This window comes from Prionailurus bengalensis, chromosome D1 (genome assembly GCF_016509475.1).
Source record: "Prionailurus bengalensis isolate Pbe53 chromosome D1, Fcat_Pben_1.1_paternal_pri, whole genome shotgun sequence".
In the NCBI taxonomy this organism is placed as follows: Eukaryota; Metazoa; Chordata; class Mammalia; order Carnivora; family Felidae; genus Prionailurus; species Prionailurus bengalensis.
The window spans coordinates 54,963,206-54,984,258 of record NC_057346.1 but is presented as its reverse complement, the minus strand read 5'-3'; the positions used below and the strand labels follow the sequence as shown (position 1 = coordinate 54,984,258).

Sequence of the window (21,053 nt, the reverse complement as noted above, 5' to 3'; positions counted from 1 at the left end):
GGACAGTTACCTGCAGCAGCTCTTTAGCTGAACCTCTCTTCTCCACATCCATCTCAAGACAGCGGTTCAGAAAGTCCCGGAAAAAAGCTGATAGCTTCTCTGGGTTCTGAAGCTCCGGGGTCCCATTGGTGGCAATGAGGTACAAGGCCTGGCAATACAAATGAAGAATCACCGTAGGCTCCAGCTGGGGTTCTCTCCTAGTCCCCACACTTGCCCTCTAGAAATATGGTCGGCTGCTTTATGCCTCTAGGACACAAAGAGACTGGAAAGAATATGACCTAAGGATCTTATTTAACATTTAAAGGCCATGTGTTCATGTGCAAGTCAGTGAGTTTCCAAATTCCTCATCTGTAAAAACAGGGATGATAATAGTGCCTATCTATATCTATATCACATGTCTGTAAATATAAAACAAGATAGTATATTGGAAAGCACTTTATAAACTTATGAAGTGTGTTCCAGACCCATGACTTTATTATTATTCTTGATTATAGAATTAAGGGGCTTATTATTCATTTAGCCTGAAGAATTAAACACCTGCCCATTTGCTGGAGGAAATTATTCCTGATGCCTTGGCACCTGAGTCATCTAAGAACTGATTTCTTCTAACAGAGAGGAATATAAAAAGGAAATGTCTGTAAAGCAACAATCTGTTTCCCTGTTGCCTCCCAGTTCCCCTAACATGGAGCATCTTATGGGATAAGTTAAAAAAACAAGACAAAACAAAACAAAACCAAACAGTCCTTTTCAAGCACTGAGCACTTTCATTCACAAAGTATTTACACAAACACTACCTCATTTAATGACCACAATAATAAATCTGGGTAATGGGCTAGGCAAGAATCATCCCCATTTCATAAATAAGGTCCAGAAACATAAAGGGATATGCCAAGTATCAACTTAATCATATGAGCTTCTGTTCTCTGATTCTAATCCCAGTCTTATTTCCATCACACCCTACCAGTCATCATTTTCAAGGCTACTGGAAGATGGGGGAAGATGAGTAGCATGTGGATTCAGAGACCAAAGCTGGGACCTTCAGGCAGTTTCAGTTTGGTACAATGAAGCACTTTCCAGTAATCAGAGCTACCCAAGAGGTATCCAGTTAAGATTGGATGACCACCTACCAAAAACACACAGAGATTTCCTGCACTGGAGGGAAGGTTGGGAAAAATAAGAAAATAAAAGCAATCAGAATAATTCTCCTATCTGCCCATGACCAAAATTACCAACATACATCTGTATTCATATACTCTGCCTTCCCTCTCTTATTGCAATGGATAAATTGTCCATACTCTAATCTAATACTCTTTACTTCAATACTTGATCCAACCCCTCTCATCAACTTAAGGACATCACTCCTAAAGATGTCACTTCTCTCTAGGACATGACCACTTTCCTCCTTTGCACTAGATTATTGTTATCCCCACACAAACATGATGTAATAATATCTTAAAAAAAAAAACAACTAAACTAAACCCTCCCTCAACTCTACTTCTAGTTCCTGCTCCATTTCTCTTTTCTCTTAAGAGCAAAACTCCTTAAACAACAACAACAATTGCTTTCACATGCCATCTCAACTTCTCCCATTCTGGTGGATTTACTCTAATTAGGCTATCATTTCATTACCATCACTCCACTGACTGTCAAGCTCATTACTAACCTCCACATTGGCAAATATAATGTGTATTTCTCAACTTTATCTCATACAATCAGTGACATTTGACACAGCCAATGTCCTTCTCCAAAGAACACAGTTCTTCTCCAAACACTTTGTTCTCTTGGCCTCCGGAACACACTTCTCTCAGTTCTAGAAAGGCCATTCCTTGGTCTACTTTGCTAGTTCCTCCAAACTGTAAACTTGAGAGTACCCCAGGGCTCAGTACTCAAACCTTACTCCCTAGGTGAGTGATCGCATCAATCATCTCGTTCCAATGCTTTAAATAAACCAACTATATACTACTTCCTGATAAATTTGTATTTATAGCTCTGACCTCTCACCATTAAACTCCAGACTCCTATGCCCAACTCTGTGCGACATCTCTACTTGGATGTCTAATAAGCATTTCAAATTAACACATTAAAAACAAACTCTATTATCCAATTTTACCTGCTCTTCAACCTTCCCAGTAAATGGCAACTGAACTTTTTCAGCAATTAAGGCCCAAAATCTCATAGGCATTATTGATTCCTCTTTCTCTGATATCTAATTCACCTTGTCAGCTGTATGTTCAAGATATTTCCTGAGTCTAACCACTCTTCATGCCACCAACATAGTCCAAGCTACCACTCTTACCTGAATGATTATAACAGTATTTCAGAGTCTGCTTTCCATGAAAGCAGCCAAAATGGTTAATTCATAACATAAATTAGATCATACTACTCCTCACCTCAAAATCCTTCAATGGCTTCCAATCTCTTACAGAATAAAAGCCAAGTTCTCAAGATGGTCACATGATCTGATTTGGTCCCCTCCTAGTTCTCTGACCTTGTCTACTATTCTCCTCCCCACTCACTCACTTAGGAACACTGCCCTCTTCGGTTTTTTCCTGGATACAAGTGTGTTCTCAAATCAAGTCGTTTATATACTTGATACCTGGGAAACTCTTGCATCAGATTAATTGCATGGCTTGCTCCTTTCTTCAGGTTTCTGCTCAAATAACTTATAAGGGAGGACTCCCTTCTCTACTCTAAATAAAATAGTACATTTCTCCCTCTTTCCCCATCACTCTCATAAGCCCTTTACTCAGCTTTATTTCACAGCACTTACCCTCTGTTACTATTTATTAATTTCTTCATTGCCATTAGAACAGTTTCTTTTACATGGCAGGAACTCAAATAATTGTTGAATAAATGAGTGACTGTGAATATCTCTTTTCTTTAAATCCAATAGTGCCTAGTTTTATCTAGAAAAGACAGATCCAGGTTGAAAACTGTAGGGAATAGCCTGAGTCTCATTTCCTGGGACTAAAGACAATAGCCCAAACATCTTGAAATGGGACTAGTAACACTCACTCTGAGAGGATTTTCATTGAGGTATGGGGGCTCCCCTTCAATCATTTCAATGGCCATGATGCCCAGGGACCAGATGTCAACCTTGGGCCCATAGGCTTTCCGTGTCACAACCTCTGGTGCCATCCAGTATGGGGTTCCCACCATGGTGCTCCGTTTGCTCTGCTCTGGGGTGATCTGGGCACAGAATCCAAAGTCAGCTAGAAAAAGAAAAGAAAAGAAAGAATGGATGTATATTTAGGGTACAGCTTCCATAAGTATTGACTATGTGCCTATCCCTAGCTGTCAAGCTCTGCCTAGCTCCCAGCCACGGCAATCCCTTCTCTCTCCAGACCTGGAATCACATGACTGCCACCTTCACATCCAGCTCTTAGCCTGTCCTCTGTCCGACATTGAAAAGAAACAAGACGAACAAAAGAAATATCATCTCTGGCCTCCTACCCCTCCTCAAACTAGAAGAACTAGGCATTAGAGCCAAAGGTGCCCGTTTTGGCCTTGATTACTTGCCCCAATTCTGCTTTCTTCTTGAAATCCATGCCTATGTCCCAGAATCTGGCAGTCTAGGTCCTTGTTTTATTTTCTGGGAATGAGTCCCAGACTTAAGCCCTAATCACCTACAAGTAGGAATGGCCCTGCTTTTATTAATTTCTCACCCTGTGCGCCTGGACAAAGACTGCTAACAATCTTCCCATAAGTTGCCCATCTGTAACACAGCTGTCAGTCCGGGCTACTGATCCTCACACTTTCGAACAAAATGTTCTGCTTATAGTTCATTCTTATTGTATTGCAATTATATGTTTATTTAAATTGAGGCCTTTGATAGAAAAGGCTATGTCTTCCCACTCATTTTTTTATTCCCAGAGGGCCTAGGTATAATAGATATTTGATAAAAGTGTGCTGAATGAATGAATCAAAGAAACTACACTAATTTCTCCACTACTAGACTGAGAGCTACTTGAAGACAAGCAAAAGTATCCTTGGTGCCCATCACTGGACATAGCACACAGTTGGCATTCAGTAAATTTCTTTTGGCTAAACATATAAATGGATGGGGAAAAAAAGAAATGACATCCTGCATAGTGCTGAGTACTATAAAGAGCTTGCATATCCCAGGAAACACAGACATACCTCATTTTATTGCACTTCACTTTATTGCACATTGCAGATTTTTACAAATTGAAGGTTTGTAGCAATTCTGTGATGAGCAAGTCTATCGGTGCCATTTTTCCAACAGCATTTACACACTTCATGTCTCTGTGTTATATTTTGGTAATTCTCATAATATTTCTAACTTTTTCATTATAATTACATCTGTTATGGTGGTCTATGACCAGTGATCTTTGATGTTACTAGTGTAATTGTGTTGGGACATCACGAACTGCACCCATATAAGATGGTGAACTTATTTAAATCGATAAATGTCTATGTTCTGACTGCAGATGTGGTAGAAATAGCAAGAGAACTAGAATTACAAGTACAGCCTGAAGATGTGACTGAATTAGTGCAATCTCATGATAAAACTTGAACAGGTGAGGAGTGGCTTCTCACTGATGGGCAAAGAAAGTATTTCTTGAGATGGAATCTACTCCTGGTGAAGATGCCATGAAGATCGTTGAAATGACACAAAGGATTTAAAATATTACATAAATTTAGTTGATAAGGCAGTAGCAGGGTTTGAGAGGACTGACTCCCATTATGAAAGTTGATCTACTGTGGGTAAAATGCTATCAAACAGCATTGCATGCTACAGAGAAGTTGTTCATGAAGTGGAAGAGAATCAGTCAACGCAGCAAACTTCATTATTGTCTTATTTTAAGAAACTGCCACAGCCACCCCAGCCTTCACCAACCACCACCCTGATCAGTGCACAGCCATCAACATCGAAGCAAGACTCTTCACAAAAACAAAGATTACAATTCACTGAAAGTTCAGATAATGGTTAGCAATTTTTAGCAAGAAAGTATTTTTTAATTAAGATATGTACATCGGTTTTTTTGGACATAATGCTATTACACACTTAATCGACTTCAGTGTAGTGTAAACATAACTTTTATATGCACTGGGAAACCAAAAAATTCATTTGACTTGCTTTACTGCAATATTCGTTTTACTACAATGGTCTGGAACTGACCCTCAATATCTCCAACATGTGCCTGTAAGTGAAGACCCCTTGCTCAGTCTTGTAGCTATTATATGATTACCCTCCCCCAGGAGACAGGGTCCCATCAGGAAGAGAAGTATCTTCATTCCTACTCACTTAGCTTGACAGAACCATCCATTCCCAGCAGGATATTGTCACTCTTGATGTCTCTGTGAATGACCTGGTTCGAATGCAGAAACTCCAAAGCCTGCAGGCACTATTGAAGTCGATGAGCAGAGGGAGAAAAAAGGACTTATAATATGAAAACTTATAGAAAATCAACTAATCCAACCTCCTCATTTTATGACCAAGAAAGTGGGGGCCCAGTGAGTAAACAGAACTTGCTCCCAATCTGTGGTGGAGGCAGGTCTACAGCCTAATCTCCGGTCTCCTGGCTAAGCACTCTTCTAATTTGGTCCTGCTTTATGCCTTTCTTATAATATGCCTTACCATATCTTATTGTAATTACAGTACACCTTACAATAGTTTCCTTTTTTTAATGTTTATTTATTTTGAGAGAGAGAGAAAGAGAGAGTACATACGTGTGAGTGGGGGAGGGGCAGAGAGAGAGGGAGACATGGGATCCGAAGTGGGCTCAGCAGAGAGCCTGACCCAGGGTTCAAATCCATGAACCATGAGATTATGACCTGAGCTGAAGTCAGACACTCAACTGACAGAGCCACCCAGGCGCCCCAATAGTTTTTAGGTACAAAAGTCCCTCCAATCCATTTTGGAGTTTTTTTGTTTTTTGTTTTTTTATCAAACATTAGATCCTTAACAAAGAAGCTGAGGCCCAAGAAAAACTACTGAGGAAGAATGGAAATGATTTTAAAACGATAAAACCGGAGGAAAGTGACAAAGAGAGTCATATCTGAGACATATGAAAGTGATATTAGAAACAGTGAAGTTAGGGGGCACCTGAGTGGCTCAGTTGGTTAAATGTCCAACTCTTGATTTCAGCTCAGGTCACGATCTTACATTTCATGGGATCCAGCCCCGTGCCGGCTCTGTGCTAACAGCACGGAGCCTGCTTGGGATAGTCTCTCCCCCCATCTCTCTTCCCCTCCCTCGTTCACATTCTCTCTCTTTCTCAAAATAAATAAATAAACATTAAAAAAAAAAGAAACTTATTTTAAAGAACAAGCAACAGTGAAGTTAGAAAACTCTTATTATTGGCGAGGAGATAATTTGTACTGTTTTGGGTATGTTAAATTTTATATACGTATAAGCATTTGCAGACAAATATTCAGTAGACAACTGAACATATGAGTCTTAAGTTCTATATGGAGATATGGACTTGAGATAAATATTTGAGTCATTTGTGACCAGGTGATTTTTTTTTTCAAGTTATAGTTATGGCTGTAACTGGCAAATGTTATAGAAGACAAAAGCAAGAAAAGAATCTTGGAAAACATCTATAATTAGCAGGCAGAGTGAATAACACAGAGGCTAATGGAACATGAAAATGCCTGGTGCTGCCACTTCCTGACTAATGATACTAACATTCTAAACAAATCACTTACTCTCTCCAGGCTACTGTTTTCCCATCTGTAAAATGTGGGGATAAGAAAAAATAACCTCAGGTTTGCTACTAAATCTACTAGTTTAAGTCCATAACGAAAAGCTAACATTTTAGAAGCTTCTACCAACTGAAAAATACTAGAGATGCAAACCAATTGGAAAATACTACTTCAATGTTTTCAAATTAATACTTCACTTTCTAAGAACATACCAATGGCTAAATTAAGAACAAACCAATATTCAGAAGCAGCTTTTGCCTAAAAAAGTAAGAGTTGCTTTCCTTAGGAGGCTGGAGACCCTGATTTCTGGATGTCAAAAATTATGATAAAAAAATAACTTTGAGAAATTAGAACCCTCATACATTGTTTGTAGGAATATCAAAAAATACAGCCACTTTGGAAAACAGTTTGGCCATTTCTTAAGCAAGTACACCGAGTTGCTATATGACCAGAAGTTCCATTCCTAGGCTTATACCCAAGAGAAATGAAAACAGATATCCAACCAAAAATTTGTACAAGTACATATGTTATTATTCATAATAGCCAAAAAGTGGAAATGACCCAAATGTCCACTGATTGATGAATGATAAATAAATGGAATCTTATTTGTTAATAAAAAGAATGAAGTACTAATGTACATTATAACATGGATGAACTTTCAAAATATTATACTAGGGAAAAGAAGCCGTTTCCATTTATATTAAATGTCCAGAACAAGTAAATCTATAGAGACAGAAAACAGATTAGTGGTTGCATAGCGTTGGCAGGGAGGGGTCAAGAAATGGGGTGGGTGGGGCAGTGCCTACTAATGAATGGGTAAGGAGTTTTTTTGGGGGGGAGGCATGATGAAAATATTTTAAAATTGATTATGGTGATGGTTGTGTAACTCAATATGCTAAATACCATTAAATTATATACTTTTTAATGGATGAATTATATGGTATGTGAATTATATCTCAATAAAACTATTTTTTAAAAGAGGGATGATCTCTTAGAACTTAAAGATAATAGTAATGTCACCTATTTGTGCAACATTAAAAAAATTTTTAAGTGCTTTTTGATCCATATGGCGCCTCTAACGTATATACAGGGTGAATTCCCATTTTAAAGATATATAATTTGAAGCAAATTGATTTCCCTAAGCATACATATGCATATATCCTCAATCAGTGCAAGTTAGCTCCTGGGGTGAGTGAAAAATATTTTAGATATTACAGTGGTTTGTGGCTTCCCAAAGGGCCACAATACATAAACAGATATGCATAAACAGATATGGTATTAATATTTCATGGGGGGGAATGGGATTAGGAAAAAATGTCTTAAAAGGCTCCCTCGGGGAGAGATAATAATAATTTTAAAAAGTTGAGAAACACGGTATTAGCAGTGCAGCAAAGAAAAGAAGCCACAGCTCCTAAGAATCCCAGGTCTATGTTAATTCCATTAACCTACATGAGTGTGTTCCAGATCCCGGGATGCAGGGTGATCATATTTTCTAGGATGAAATTGATTTCACGTGACTTCACTTTTCCTAATATTGATTAAATATACAACTACATTTTTCCATCTGAATGCCTCCAGATCTTACATCATCAAACCCCAATCATAATATTGAACTTAATCCCATAATACTCTGAATCTCATCTTCTAATCACCTAATCTACTTTTCCCTAATTCTTTTTTTTTTTTTTTAATTTTTTTTTTCAACGTTTATTTATTTTTGGGACAGAGAGAGACAGAGCATGAACGGGGGAGGGGCAGAGAGAGAGGGAGACACAGAATCAGAAACAGGCTCCAGGCTCCGAGCCATCAGCCCAGAGCCTGACGCGGGGCTCGAACTCACGGACCCCGAGATCGTGACCTGGCTGAAGTCGGACGCTTAACCGACTGCGCCACCCAGGCGCCCCTACTTTTCCCTAATTCTGAAACTTTTCTATTATTGGGCTACTGTAAAGTTCCAGTCTCTTATCAGCAAAACATCCAATATCCTCAACTTCTCTGAATATTTCCTTCATCTTCTTCCTCTAATAAAAATATGGCTATCCACAAGGGTCAGACAATAAAAAGAAATTAAGGGCATCCAAATTGGCAAGGAAGAAGTCAAATGTTTACTCTTTGCAGATGACATGCTACTCTATATAGAAAACACTAAAGACCCCACCCCACCAAAATTGCTAGAACTGATATACAAACTCAGTAGTCACAGGATACAAAATCAACATCCAGCAATCTGCTGCATCTCCATATACAAATAATGAAGAAACAAAAAGAGAAATCAAGGAATCAATTCCATTTACAACTGTACCAAAACCAGTAAGATACCAAGGAATAAACCTAACCAAAGAAGTGAAAGACCTGTACTCTGAAAACTCTAAAACACTGATGAAAGAAATTCAAGATGAAGCAAAGAAATGGAAAGACATTCCATGCTCATGAACTGGAATTACAAATATTGTTAAAATGTCTATACTACCCAAAGCAATCTACACATTTAATGCAATCTGTATCAAAATACCAAAAACATTTTTCGCAGAGCTATAACAAAAAATCTGAAAATTTGCATGGAACCACAAAAGACCCCAAATAACCAAAGCAATCTTGAAAAAGAAAAAAACAAAGCTGGAGGTATCACAATTCCAGACTTCAAGTTATATTACAAACCTGTAGTAATCAAAACAGGATGGTACTGGCACAAAAACAGACACATAGGTCATGGAACAGAATAGAAAATCTAGAAATGAACCCAAAACTATATAGTCAATTAATGTTCAACAAAACTGAAAGTATATCCAACAGGAAAAAGATAGTCTCTTCAAAAAATGGTGTTGAGAAAACTGGACAGAAACATCCAAAAGAATTAAACTGGACCACTTTCTTATACCACAGATAAAAATAAAATCAAAATTGATTAAAGACCTAAATGTGAGACATGAAACCATAAAAATCCTAGAGGAGAACACAGGTAGTAACCTCTTTGACATCTGGCCATTGCAACTTCTTTTTAGATAGGTCTCCTGAGGCAAGGGAAACAAAAGCAAAAATAAATTATTGGGACTTCATCAAGATAAAAACTTCTGCACAGCAAAGGAAACAATCAACAAAACTAAAAGGCAACCTATGGAATTGGAGAAGATATTTGCAAATGACATATCTGATAAAGGGGTAATATCCAAAATATATAAAAGACTTGTAAAACTCAACATCCAAAAAACAAATAATCCAATTAAAACAAAGGCGAAAGACATGAATAGATATTTTTCCAAAGAAGACATACAGATGGCCAATAGACACATGAAAAGGTGTTCAATATCACTTATCATCAGGGAAATACAAGTCAAAACAATGAGATATCATTTCACACCTATCTGCAGAATGGCTAAAATCAGCAACACAAGAAACAACAGGTGTTGGTGAGGATGTGGAGAAAGGGGAATCCTCTTACACAGTTGGAGGGAATGTAAACTGGTGCAGCAACTCTGGAAAACAGTATGGAGGTTCCTCAAAAAGTTAAAAATAGAACTACCCTACGATCTAGCAATTGTACTACTAGGTATTTCCCCCCCCCCCAAAATATAAAAATACTAATTCAGAAGGATACACACACCCTGATGTTTATAGCAGCATTATCTACAATAGCCAAATTATGGAAACAGTCCAAGTATTCATCAACTGATGAATGTAAAGAGAAGTTGTGGTGTATATATATATATATATATATATATATATATATATAAAATGGAATATTACTTAGACATAAAAAGGAATGAAATCTTGCCATGTGCAATGATATGGATTGAGCTAGACAGTATTATGCTAAGTGAAATAAGTCAGAGAAAGACAAATACCATGTGATTTCACTCATATGTGGAATTTAAAAAACAAAACAAACCAGGAAAGGGAAAGAGAGAGAGAGAGAGAGAGAGAGAGAGAGGCAAACCAAGAAAAAGACCCTTCACTATAGAGAACAAACTGATGGTTACCACAGGGGAGGTGGGGAGGAGGGGTGGGTTAAAGAGGGGAGATGGGGATTAAGCACTGCACTCGTGATGAGCAATGGGTAATATATGGAAGTGCTTAATCACTATATTGTACACCTGAAGCTAATATTACATTATGTATTAACTGACTGGAATTTAAACTTAATTTTTTTAATGTCTTATTTATTCTTAAGAGAGACAGAGAGAGAGAGACAGAGCAGGAGCACGTGAACAGCAGAGTGAGAGAGGGACACAGAATCTGAAGCAGACTCCAGGCTCTGGGCTGTCAGCACAGAGCCCGACGCAGGGCTTGAACTCATAGACTGCGAGATCATGACCTGAGCCAAAGTCAGACACTCAACCGACTGAGCTTAAATAAAAGCTTTAAAAACATGGGGCTCTCCCTGAGGATATTGCTTCTCACAGAAACTTTGTGAAGTTTTTTTTTCTCCTCTTACACCAGCATATTACAGACCTTTGACATTTAATAGCAATGAGGAGAAAAGAGAATACCTATTTAAGTTTCATTTTCCATTTCTTTTGCCTGGAAGTATTTTATCCCAGATTTTTGTGTGGCTTGCTTTTTCGTATATTCAGATCTTTATTCAAATCTATGGCAAAACCATCCCTGACTACTCTGTCTAAAATAGTACCTCCTCTGTCACTACCTTCTTAATCTGTTTTATTTCCTTCACAGCACACGAAGAGAACAGGAAAGTAGAATAAAAATATGATTAAAATATATATCCATGTAAAAGAGAAAAATACTACAAAGTATTTATAGCAGTCACTTTTAAGGTTGAAATTGAGTGACTTTACATATATATATGTAATTTCTAATTTTTCTACAATGGGTATATACTTTTATAATCAGAATAAAGTTATCTTTAAATAATAGATCATAGTGATAGAAAATTCAAAACAGCTAAACAAAAGAATAATGGGAGAATCCAGCAAATTTCTTCCACCTTCAGTGCCCAGCCAGAAATCCCATCAAGTGCAAAACTCTGATAGACACTGATATGAAGACCACTTCCTGCTCGAGGCTGGTTGGCCATTGGCCTTACCTCACGGCAGACAGCTGCGATCTGGCCTTCATCCATGCAAGTTTCTGTTACCACATCTGTCAAAGAGCCTCCAGCCAAGTATTCCATGACAACCCACAGCTCATCTCCCACGAGGTAACTGTAGGAGTATAGAAAAGGGGTAAGAAGGAACAGAGCACACTGAGCCATAGCAATGGGTTTCAAAGGCTCAGCATATACACAGAGTGAACCTGTATCTCCATCAGCTCAGGAAAAGTCTAGGGTTCTTTTTTCTGGGGAAAAGCAGAATCTGGGGGATACAAACACTAACTTTATATCCCTTGTGGATTCTCCTGGAGAAAACAAAGCAGATTATTCTGTGAAGCCCAAAAAAGTAGAAGTAAGATTATTAGGTTGAAGATATAATAAAATTACATTTCATCACAATACAAAGCAATGCTTCTCAAAATTAGGCATCATTCCCACACATCTAGAAGCATCAAGGCAGAGAGCAACCAAACATTTGACAAAGATGGGATTTGGAATCCACGTCACCAGCATTAGAGCAAGTCACAAAACCTCCTTGAGAGTTCTAAATCTGAGATCCATGAGACCAAGTACTGGGTCTTGTTCAAGACTCTATCCCCAGAGTCTAACACAGTAGATGCCAATATTTCCTGAATGAATCAATGAGCAAAATAAAAGATAATTGATTGTAAATATTAAATGAAATAATGGCTATAAAAGCCATTTAAAAGCTATAAAGTATCATACACATACTATGTTGGCAATGATCTCCACTTTACATGATTCTAAAAATGAAATCAATTGAACAAAGCCTGCAGAGCCAAAGCCTCTTCTGGTAATCCAAGGGATGCCATTTAGTGCTGTATCCCTACAGAGATTATTGAGACATGAGTTAGGACCAATACTATCACTCAGGGATTGGATCATTCAGCCCTATTATGTGATAAATAAAAAGATCACTTAGCCTGTCTGGTCAGTCTTTTTAGCTGCAGAATGAAACAAATAAAAAGACTAGCCTAGAGCCCTACAGACTTTTCTGCTAGCTTTAGACAAAGAAGCTACATTGGACTGGCTTGAGCTGTGTGGTATGTCATCTTATTGTCACCCTGACATTGGGACTACTTCTGGGCAGACAGACAGACTGTTAAAAAAAAAAAAAAGCCTTCAGCAAAGGGTAGGATTTGAATCCTATTCTCTTGATTCTGAATCTAGTACTCTCTACATAGCTTCTATATTCTTTGTAACTCAAAGTCTTGTAGTTTTTTGTTTTGTTTTGTTTTGTTTTTAGTTTCCAGGAAGAATATATGTGACAGATTAAGATGTTCTTCAACTTGAATCTCTTTTGAGAAAGAAGATGATGGGGACTTGGACTAAAAGATAATTTAGGACTGGGTAAAAAACTCTCCACTGGCATGAGCCTATTTCTTCCCTGACAAAGAATGCACATTATGCCCTCTCATCCAGCACATCAAGGAGACATCTGCCAGCTTGGATGATTGGGAGGAAGAAATATGAGGGTTCAAGAGACCATCTCTGGACACTGGAAAAGAGAGCCTCTTTACCTGGGCCTGACATGACATACCTGGGCTTTGCTGTGTAAAGCTAAGACAATGCACAAACAGATACAGGTTGTCCCAAAAACTCTGTGGTTACACTGTATGCCAAGGTACCATCAAAAATCACATCTCCAAGGTAAAGCCTCAGAGCATCACACATTTGGAGAAGAACAAATTGGATGGAGCTCTCCCCTGGGACAACTCACAAGAATCAGACGCTCAACTGCAATACCTTCACTTACTGCTCAGGGTAAGGGCACCCTCCTCTGTCCTCCCACAGGAGCTCCTGGGTATTTTTTTATTTGAAGGCAGGGATTGGACCTTACTTACTTCTGGTTTCACAACACAAGCCTCTGGAAACACCGGCAAAGGCACGATTGATAAACAAACTTATAAATGTTCTTATCTTATTCCCAGGACACAAATTCCTTCAATAACATGGTCATGCATTTTATCGTTTAGATACCTCCAGTGATAAGACACTCACTTTTTAATGAGATAGGACATACTTTTATTGGGAAGCTTTCATTTTTCCTCATCCTAAGCCAAAATCTGGTACCCTTATAGCCTTCGGGAGTTTGTCCAAGCTATACTCTCTATATAATAAGTTCTTCAAAGAGATGGGAAGGTGAATAATAACTTTCAGAGGATTTTTCAAAGCCAGTCATGATCCGCATCATGGAAAGACAATCATTCCTCAAAAAGGAAGAAGGCTTTATTTGCTATAGTTATCAACATTATGCATTGGAAAGGTCAAAGTCCAACTCTTTTCTTCTTTAAAGAAACTGAAGCCTACCAATGTTTTAGATGCAAAAGAAGAAATCTGGCAGAAATGAAATATAGCTGACAATGCAACATAAATATTAAAAAAAGTTAGAGTCCAAGACTTAGTCCAATAGCACCTCGACCTGTGATGTCTCTGAAACCCAGGCAAGAAGCTCACTTTCTTTTTTCACATATAGGAGAAAAGAACATGATATGATGGAAAGGGTATGGATGTTGGTGCTAGGAATATTCAAATCCAAAACCCTCATTTGCTACTTACTGGCTTACTGGTCTTGGACAAGTTATTAACTTCTATGAACCTCAGTTTCTTCTCAGTAAAATACAGGTAGTAAGCCCTATTTCACAATTAGATATGTTCATGAAAGTACTTGGTACAAAGTAAAGCATAACACAAATGTTAGCTATAACCACTATTATTATGTTTAAGAACAGAATTCTGATGAGCTGGAATAATGGGCTGACATAATCAAAATGGGATTTAATGAAGGTTCCTAAAAAGTTCTACATTACCAGTTTCAGGCAAGCTCCCATTTAAAAAAAAAAAAAAGGGATCAGAGATTTAAATTGACTACAGACTAACTAGGGGTCAACAATGAAACAGGCTTCCTAAAAATAAAACAGTGAATAAAATCATGTTGAATTTAGAACAAGAGAAGTCTTATTCTTTCCATATTGGTCAATCTCAAATGAAACTACAGACTGTCAAATTTTGAGAGAATAAGTAAGATAAAGTAGAACTTATTCAGGAGGGTGAGCAGGATAAGGAAAGATCCGGAATGTGAAATGATTTAAAGGCTTACATGGCTGATTCTAGCAGATGGGCTGAAGGGCCTCTGTGAGGCAGAACAAACGGTTCTGGGACCAGGTGTCAGAAGCTACAGGGTGGTAGGGTTCATCCAACCCAGAAAGACTGTGCAGCAATCAGAGGTGTCCAGCAGTATACAGGGTCAGAGGCAGACAGCCAAGCACCACAGAAGATTCTTAAATGAAGGCAGTTTAGAGTGCTGGTGATGCCTTCTCCACTAATAGTTCCACCACCCATCAGTCCCAGGCTGATCTCTCTGACAAGACCTATTACTTCATACCTGTCCAAGTAGTTGACAATATTTGGGTTCTTGTTTTCCCTCATGACCAGGATCTCATTAATAATCAGCTCTTTCTTCGGCTGCTGCTGAAGGTTCATCTGCTTAATGGCCACCTGAAACAGAGTACATTCAATGAGCAACCAGTCACTCAACATTTACTGAGTGACTACTTAGTACCAGAATTTAAACACTAAGGAGACAGAGACGAATCAGTCTTAGCCCTTGCAGAATTCACATAAACCCGTGTATTCAATGTGAGGTTCCTGGACCAGCAGCATCAACATCATTTGGCAACTTGTTAGAAATTAAAATTTTTATTTTTTTAATGGCTATTTATTTATTTTGAGAGAGAGAGAGAGAACACACGCAAGTGGGGGAGGAGCAGAGAGAAAGGAAGAACAAGAATCCCAAGCAGGCTCCATGCTGCCAGCATACAGCCCAACACGGGACTCGACCTCATGAACTGTGAGATCATGAACTGTCAGATCATGACCTAAGCTGAAATCAAGAGTCTAACGCTTAACTGATTGAGCCATCCAGGTGCCCAAGAAATTGAAATTTTTTAGGTCCCACCCAGACAGAATCAGAAATTCTGTTTTAATAAATGCTCCAGCTGATTCTGATGTGTACCAAAGTTTGAGGATCAAACCTTCTATTAATAAAATATTCATATGAGAAAAATATTTTTTTTAAATCACAATATAAAAGAGGTATGCCATAACAAAAGTCCATACAAAGTGTTACAGAAACACAAAATAGAGCAAGACCTCCTTCAATATGGCAATGTTGAGACGCTTCATAAAGGGGGGGATGACTTTTTGAACTTGGTGTGGAAAGATAAATCAGAGTTGATCACATTAAGAGAGAAGAGAAAAAGGGGATGAGATCCCTAATATTTATATATCAAAAAGAATTTAATAGGTTTTTTGTCTGTGGAAATGAATTTCCACATAACACAAATATAAGGTATAAGTTAGTTTCCAAGACACTTTTGCGTCCATTTCTTCTATGTATCAAGTATTAGGTAAGGTATTCTCAGGTTTATTTCATTTAACCCTCGGAGACACGCTATGAGTTAAGCATTAATATTGATTCCTTTTGGCAGATATGGAAATCATGATTCAGAGAGGATATGTTATTTGTATACACAGTGATTCAGTAGCAAAGTTAGGAGTAGAACCCTCAAAAGTGATGCCAATTTATCCTGCACACAAGGCCAAATTAATCTTCCCCATAGTGCACATTTGATAACACCCTGCTCTGCTCAAATACATAAATGGTTTCTGTTTGCCTAGATGCTCCTCAGCCCAACATTCAAAGTTCTCATGATCTGACCCCTATCTTACTTCCCACTGTATTCCTTCACATACTCTGTGATCTGATCTTCTCTCCATTTGGAGTACCTTGCATCCTTTCCACATGTTCAAAAGCTATTTATACTTTGTGTCAGGCCAAAAGAAACCTCATTCTCCAAACCAGATAGGCTTTTTTCTCTTCTTTAAAGCCTCATAAGATCATATTTATTGCTCTCTTAGGGAACTTACCACATAGTGCCTTTATGATGATTAGTTAGGGTGTGTATCTCTAGAAGCTTGAGAGCTCATTTGAAAACTCAGAATCCCTGGTGCCAAGCACAGGACCTGACACACAGTGGTTGCTCAACAAATGTTTGTGGAAATGAAGAGAGAAAGAGAGAATTCAGTGGGTTGATAAGAACTTTGTTTTTAGACTATCAATAGCATCAGCAATAGACTATTCCACAGAGCTTAAATTATTTGCTAAATGTTTACTCCCTAGAGATATTTTCTTTTCCTGCTTAACAGACAAGAACATGGACAACCTAACAGAACAACTCAATGAGTCTTTCCAGAAGCAGCAAGAGCTGTAAAAAATGAATAATCCACATTTTTATGGGAAAAAAAACATAACTCTCATATTTCTTTAAGTAAAGTATAGGCAATCTTCTGCAGAGATTCAGTTCATCAATAAGAACAGAAATGATTCTTTTAAACACTTGACTACTTCCATTCCTCACCGCAAGCAAGAAAAATTTGCTTCGGAGTGGGGTCTCCTATGAGGTTAGGCTTCTGGTCTGGCTGTATCTTTCCATAATTCCATAGTTTGATTATTAGCTTTTTCTAATATCTGAAGAGCAACATATTGATCTAAAGATGTATTAAGTATAGTGACCTTTATAATATATATTAAAACCTGGGGCCAAAGGAATACCTTTGGAGTTCCTCTGGCCATCCTAAAGAATGGGACGGTGCTTACAAACCTCAAAGAGGTGGCTGCTGGAAGCAGCAAGGGAGATGACTGGCAAGTAGAGAATAACACAGAGGCAGTAGCAGGATACCAGGAATCCTTTTCAAAAGCTACTGACTAATTATGTGCTAGGCTAAATGCCCTTCACACAATCCGTCCCTCTTAGGACAGCACATAGCATTTCTATAAAAGAAAAAGAATTGGGCTTGCGCTCTGAGAACCTGAGCTCTGGGGACCTAAGCTCAGGCTGTCATTTACTGACCTTGACCAATCACAAGCTCTCTGTGCCTTGGTCTCTCCATCAGTACTTTGAGGATAATAATCCCACCCTTGGTTCCCTTTTTTGCAGGATTGTTTTGAGGACTAAATAGGAGATAGTGGCCAATGCATTACTCAAATACAAGTAAAAATTTTTAATAATAAAGGAAAAGAACAATAAAAACCATGAATTGTAGTAATGACCCTATTTGAGGAATATCTAACCCAGAGCAGCAAGAATGACCACATCAACAGGAACGACAGCAAAAACCAACCACCGGCAACACTGTTTATTCAATGCTTACTGCGTGCCAGGTGCTAGGTTAGGTGCTCTAGTTACATTATCTCAGTAAAAAGTAACAACAACCCTCCAAGTAAAAATCATTATCTGTATTTTCAAGTAAAGAAATTGAGACTAAGACTTTTAAGAAATTGACCAAGGTCATAATCAATGCCCTCAGGTCCATATGACTCCAAAGTCTCTTCCAATCTATTCCTTCTATGAAACACACTCCCTCTAAAAATGAGTTTGAAAAATAATTGTTGAATCTGTAACTGGGAGACTTCCTGGCATTAACATGCTAATCTTCCTATATGTGACATGCAACAGTTCTGTTCTTCCCAGGTGGATAACCCCCAATAAGCACTCACTGACAAAGACTGAGAGCATCTTGCCAGCTCCACTAACGATTTATGCTCCCTGGGGCAGGAAATGAGGCCTTCCTGACCACACTACATTAGCCACCCTAATGGACTTGCTTCCATTCATAGTTTTGTAACCACAAGGCAGGCATACAGTGAAGTCAAGTTTCTATTTCCTGTGGCCAGCTTCTCACACATGCAGGCTCCAGGCCTTTCCAGGAACTGCCAATCACCAGCCTGTCTCCCATCAAGGGCTGTAGGGCCCCAGAGCCCAGAAACAGGACAAGGAGCCCTAGTACCTAACCTTAGCTCTGTTGTGGCCTTGCAGCTTGGAGAACACAGGTCTAGGTTTTAGAATCAAGATTCTAACCCAGTCCTTGCTAACTGCTGGCAGCACAAACTTGCAAAAGTTAGCTAAACTCTCTAAGCCTCAAAATCTTAATCAGTAAAAGGAAATAATATTACCTACCCCACAGGGTTCTTTTTAGGATTGGTATAATCACCAATTTTCTACCTCTGCCTCTAATTCACCATGTTTAAAACTGGCACAGTAATACCTTCCTTACTCACCATTACTTTAACGCAGGTTCCTGTCCTCCGATCTATTCTCCACACTACAAGACTTTTATATGTGCCCAATGGCAAGTGTGGTCTCTAACACTTATATATGATTTTAATGTCTGCGTGCCTGCACAGGATTCAATATTTCACACAGTCCTTAGCACAAAGTGTGGCATAAGGCAAATCTTCAGCAATTGCTTTGTGGAACAAATAAAAAATAATAAATATGGAATTTTTTACTGAATGTAATAAATATATAACTTTAATTCTTCAAGTTTATGATGCATTTTCACGTACATTGCTTTACTGAATTCTTCCAACACTTTTGGTAGGTATGTATATGTTATCATGCACATTTCATAAATAAAATTCAGATTCAGAGAAGTCACATGACGTGCCTAAAATCATTTAAGTGCTAACAACAGTAAGCATCTAGGTTATTGAATTCATCTCAAAGAACAATGACTAAATCCTTAAATAATTATTTTGTTTTTTAAGTTGACCTACCGCCAACGGAGCCTCAATATTTGGTTTTGATGCTTGTAAAAGACTCACAAGAGCAAGGTGAAATATGTGCTATTCCTATTGACCATGACTGCTCCAGTATACCAGGGGTTTCAACCACCAAACATCCACAAGCAGGTCTTAGTAGCTTCCCTCCCAGGAGCCGTACTCTATCACGGGAGCAAGGGGTCTCTCTCACAACCTCTGAGTCCCAGGACTCTGCAAACTAAGAACTTCCACGAGCAGCTCCCATCCCCAGCCCACCTGCCAACATTCCTACTCTACAATCAAAGAACAGAATGCAAGGAAAACTCAAGTACTCTATATTCCCTTCACGGCTTCCTTCTGCTGAAGATGTAGGGTCAGCAGGCCTTAGCAATAAAGTCAGAGTTCTGCCAGCTTAATGAAATGAGAAAGACAAAGAGGTGCCTCCAAATGAGGACCTCAACGTCTGCTGGAATTCTGGGCGCAGACTAACGAAAGGATCACTACATCAGGAGTCAAGAGATGTGTGTTTAAATCTCTTCTACGTCAGATTTCTCTACCAAACACCAAACTTGTATAAACAATCATCCACCACCAGGCAGTGCCACAAGAAGATCTCTCAGACAATATCCAACTTCTTCAAACCTATACCTCCACCTTTTTACTTTCTACTTAACTAGGATCACTCACTTGTGAGTCATCCTCACATTCATCAATCCCCAGATTCTGGCAAATCTACCTGTGTACCCCTCAAATCCAGCCACTTCCTCCCATTCATACTATGCTACTGCCTCAGTCCAAACCATCACCTCTCACCTAAAATTATGCAATAACCACCTGACTCACGTGCTCCAAGCTTAACTCCTCCAATCTGTTCTCCATGCAGTAGCCACAGAGACTTTTTCCAAAATCTGTAAGTCTCATTATGTTACTCCTCTGTTTAGTTCTAGTCTTCTATAGTGAGAAACTAGAAGTGTCCCTATTGAGCTAAGAAGAACTAAAAATTAACCAAACATAAAAAGAAACAGTAGAACTGAAGGAGCAAGAGTCAGTGGTTAATACTCACCTCCTGTCCTGTGGCCACATCCATTGCAGTGTACACAGTGCCTGAAGCACTACGTGAAAGGTGAGAGAGAGAGAAAAAAACAACACAGGTATTAAATGAAGTGACATTTGTCAAATGTAGATCTACAGACGACCTGGCAATGCAAGTGTTAATAATAATAGCAGCAAAAATAACCCTCCCCCATCCCCCCTCCCCCTACTCTATTCTCATATGTGAGAGGCAGTACATGGCAGAAAGAGAACACAGGCTCCAGGGGCCAAAAGACTTAGGTTCCAAAATGAAACATCTACCTAGTATCTACAAGCTATATGATCTTGAACAAGTGATTTAATTTCTCTGAGCTTCACTTTTCTCGTTGGCGAAGTGAAGATAAGAGATAAGAGACTATAAGAGAATTTAAATCAATTAGTTCATAAAGCACTTAGCCAAGTGCCTAGAATATAACAGGTCTTGATTATATACTAGTTTCCTGTTCTTGCTCTTCCTCCTTTCTTCTCCATCACCCTTGGCAGGTTCCTTTAACCCCTTGCGGCCTCAAACTCTTCATTTGTAAACCTTAGTAAGGTCAGATCTATGGTTTTCAACCAGGGGTGACTGAGGGGAAAGGGGTCCAAGGGAAATGTTCAGAATGAGGTGGAGGGAGGGGG

General features: G+C 38.7%; 1 protein-coding gene across 4 annotated transcripts in view; it reads right to left on the bottom strand.

Annotated features, from left to right (window-relative positions):
- The window catches only part of PAK1 (p21 (RAC1) activated kinase 1), a 165,687-nt gene that overhangs the window by 2,802 nt on the left and 141,832 nt on the right, over positions 1-21,053 (bottom strand). For all 4 annotated transcript variants that reach the window (XM_043580146.1, XM_043580145.1, XM_043580143.1 and 1 more), the window contains exons 9-14: positions 20,407-20,455; positions 15,126-15,238; positions 11,714-11,831; positions 5,270-5,369; positions 3,016-3,212; positions 11-148 (exon numbers count right to left, since the gene is read on the bottom strand). In XM_043580146.1, the coding sequence (XP_043436081.1) occupies positions 11-148; positions 3,016-3,212; positions 5,270-5,369; positions 11,714-11,831; positions 15,126-15,238; positions 20,407-20,455 (715 nt within the window). The remainder of the gene's footprint in view (positions 1-10; positions 149-3,015; positions 3,213-5,269; positions 5,370-11,713; positions 11,832-15,125; positions 15,239-20,406; positions 20,456-21,053) is intronic.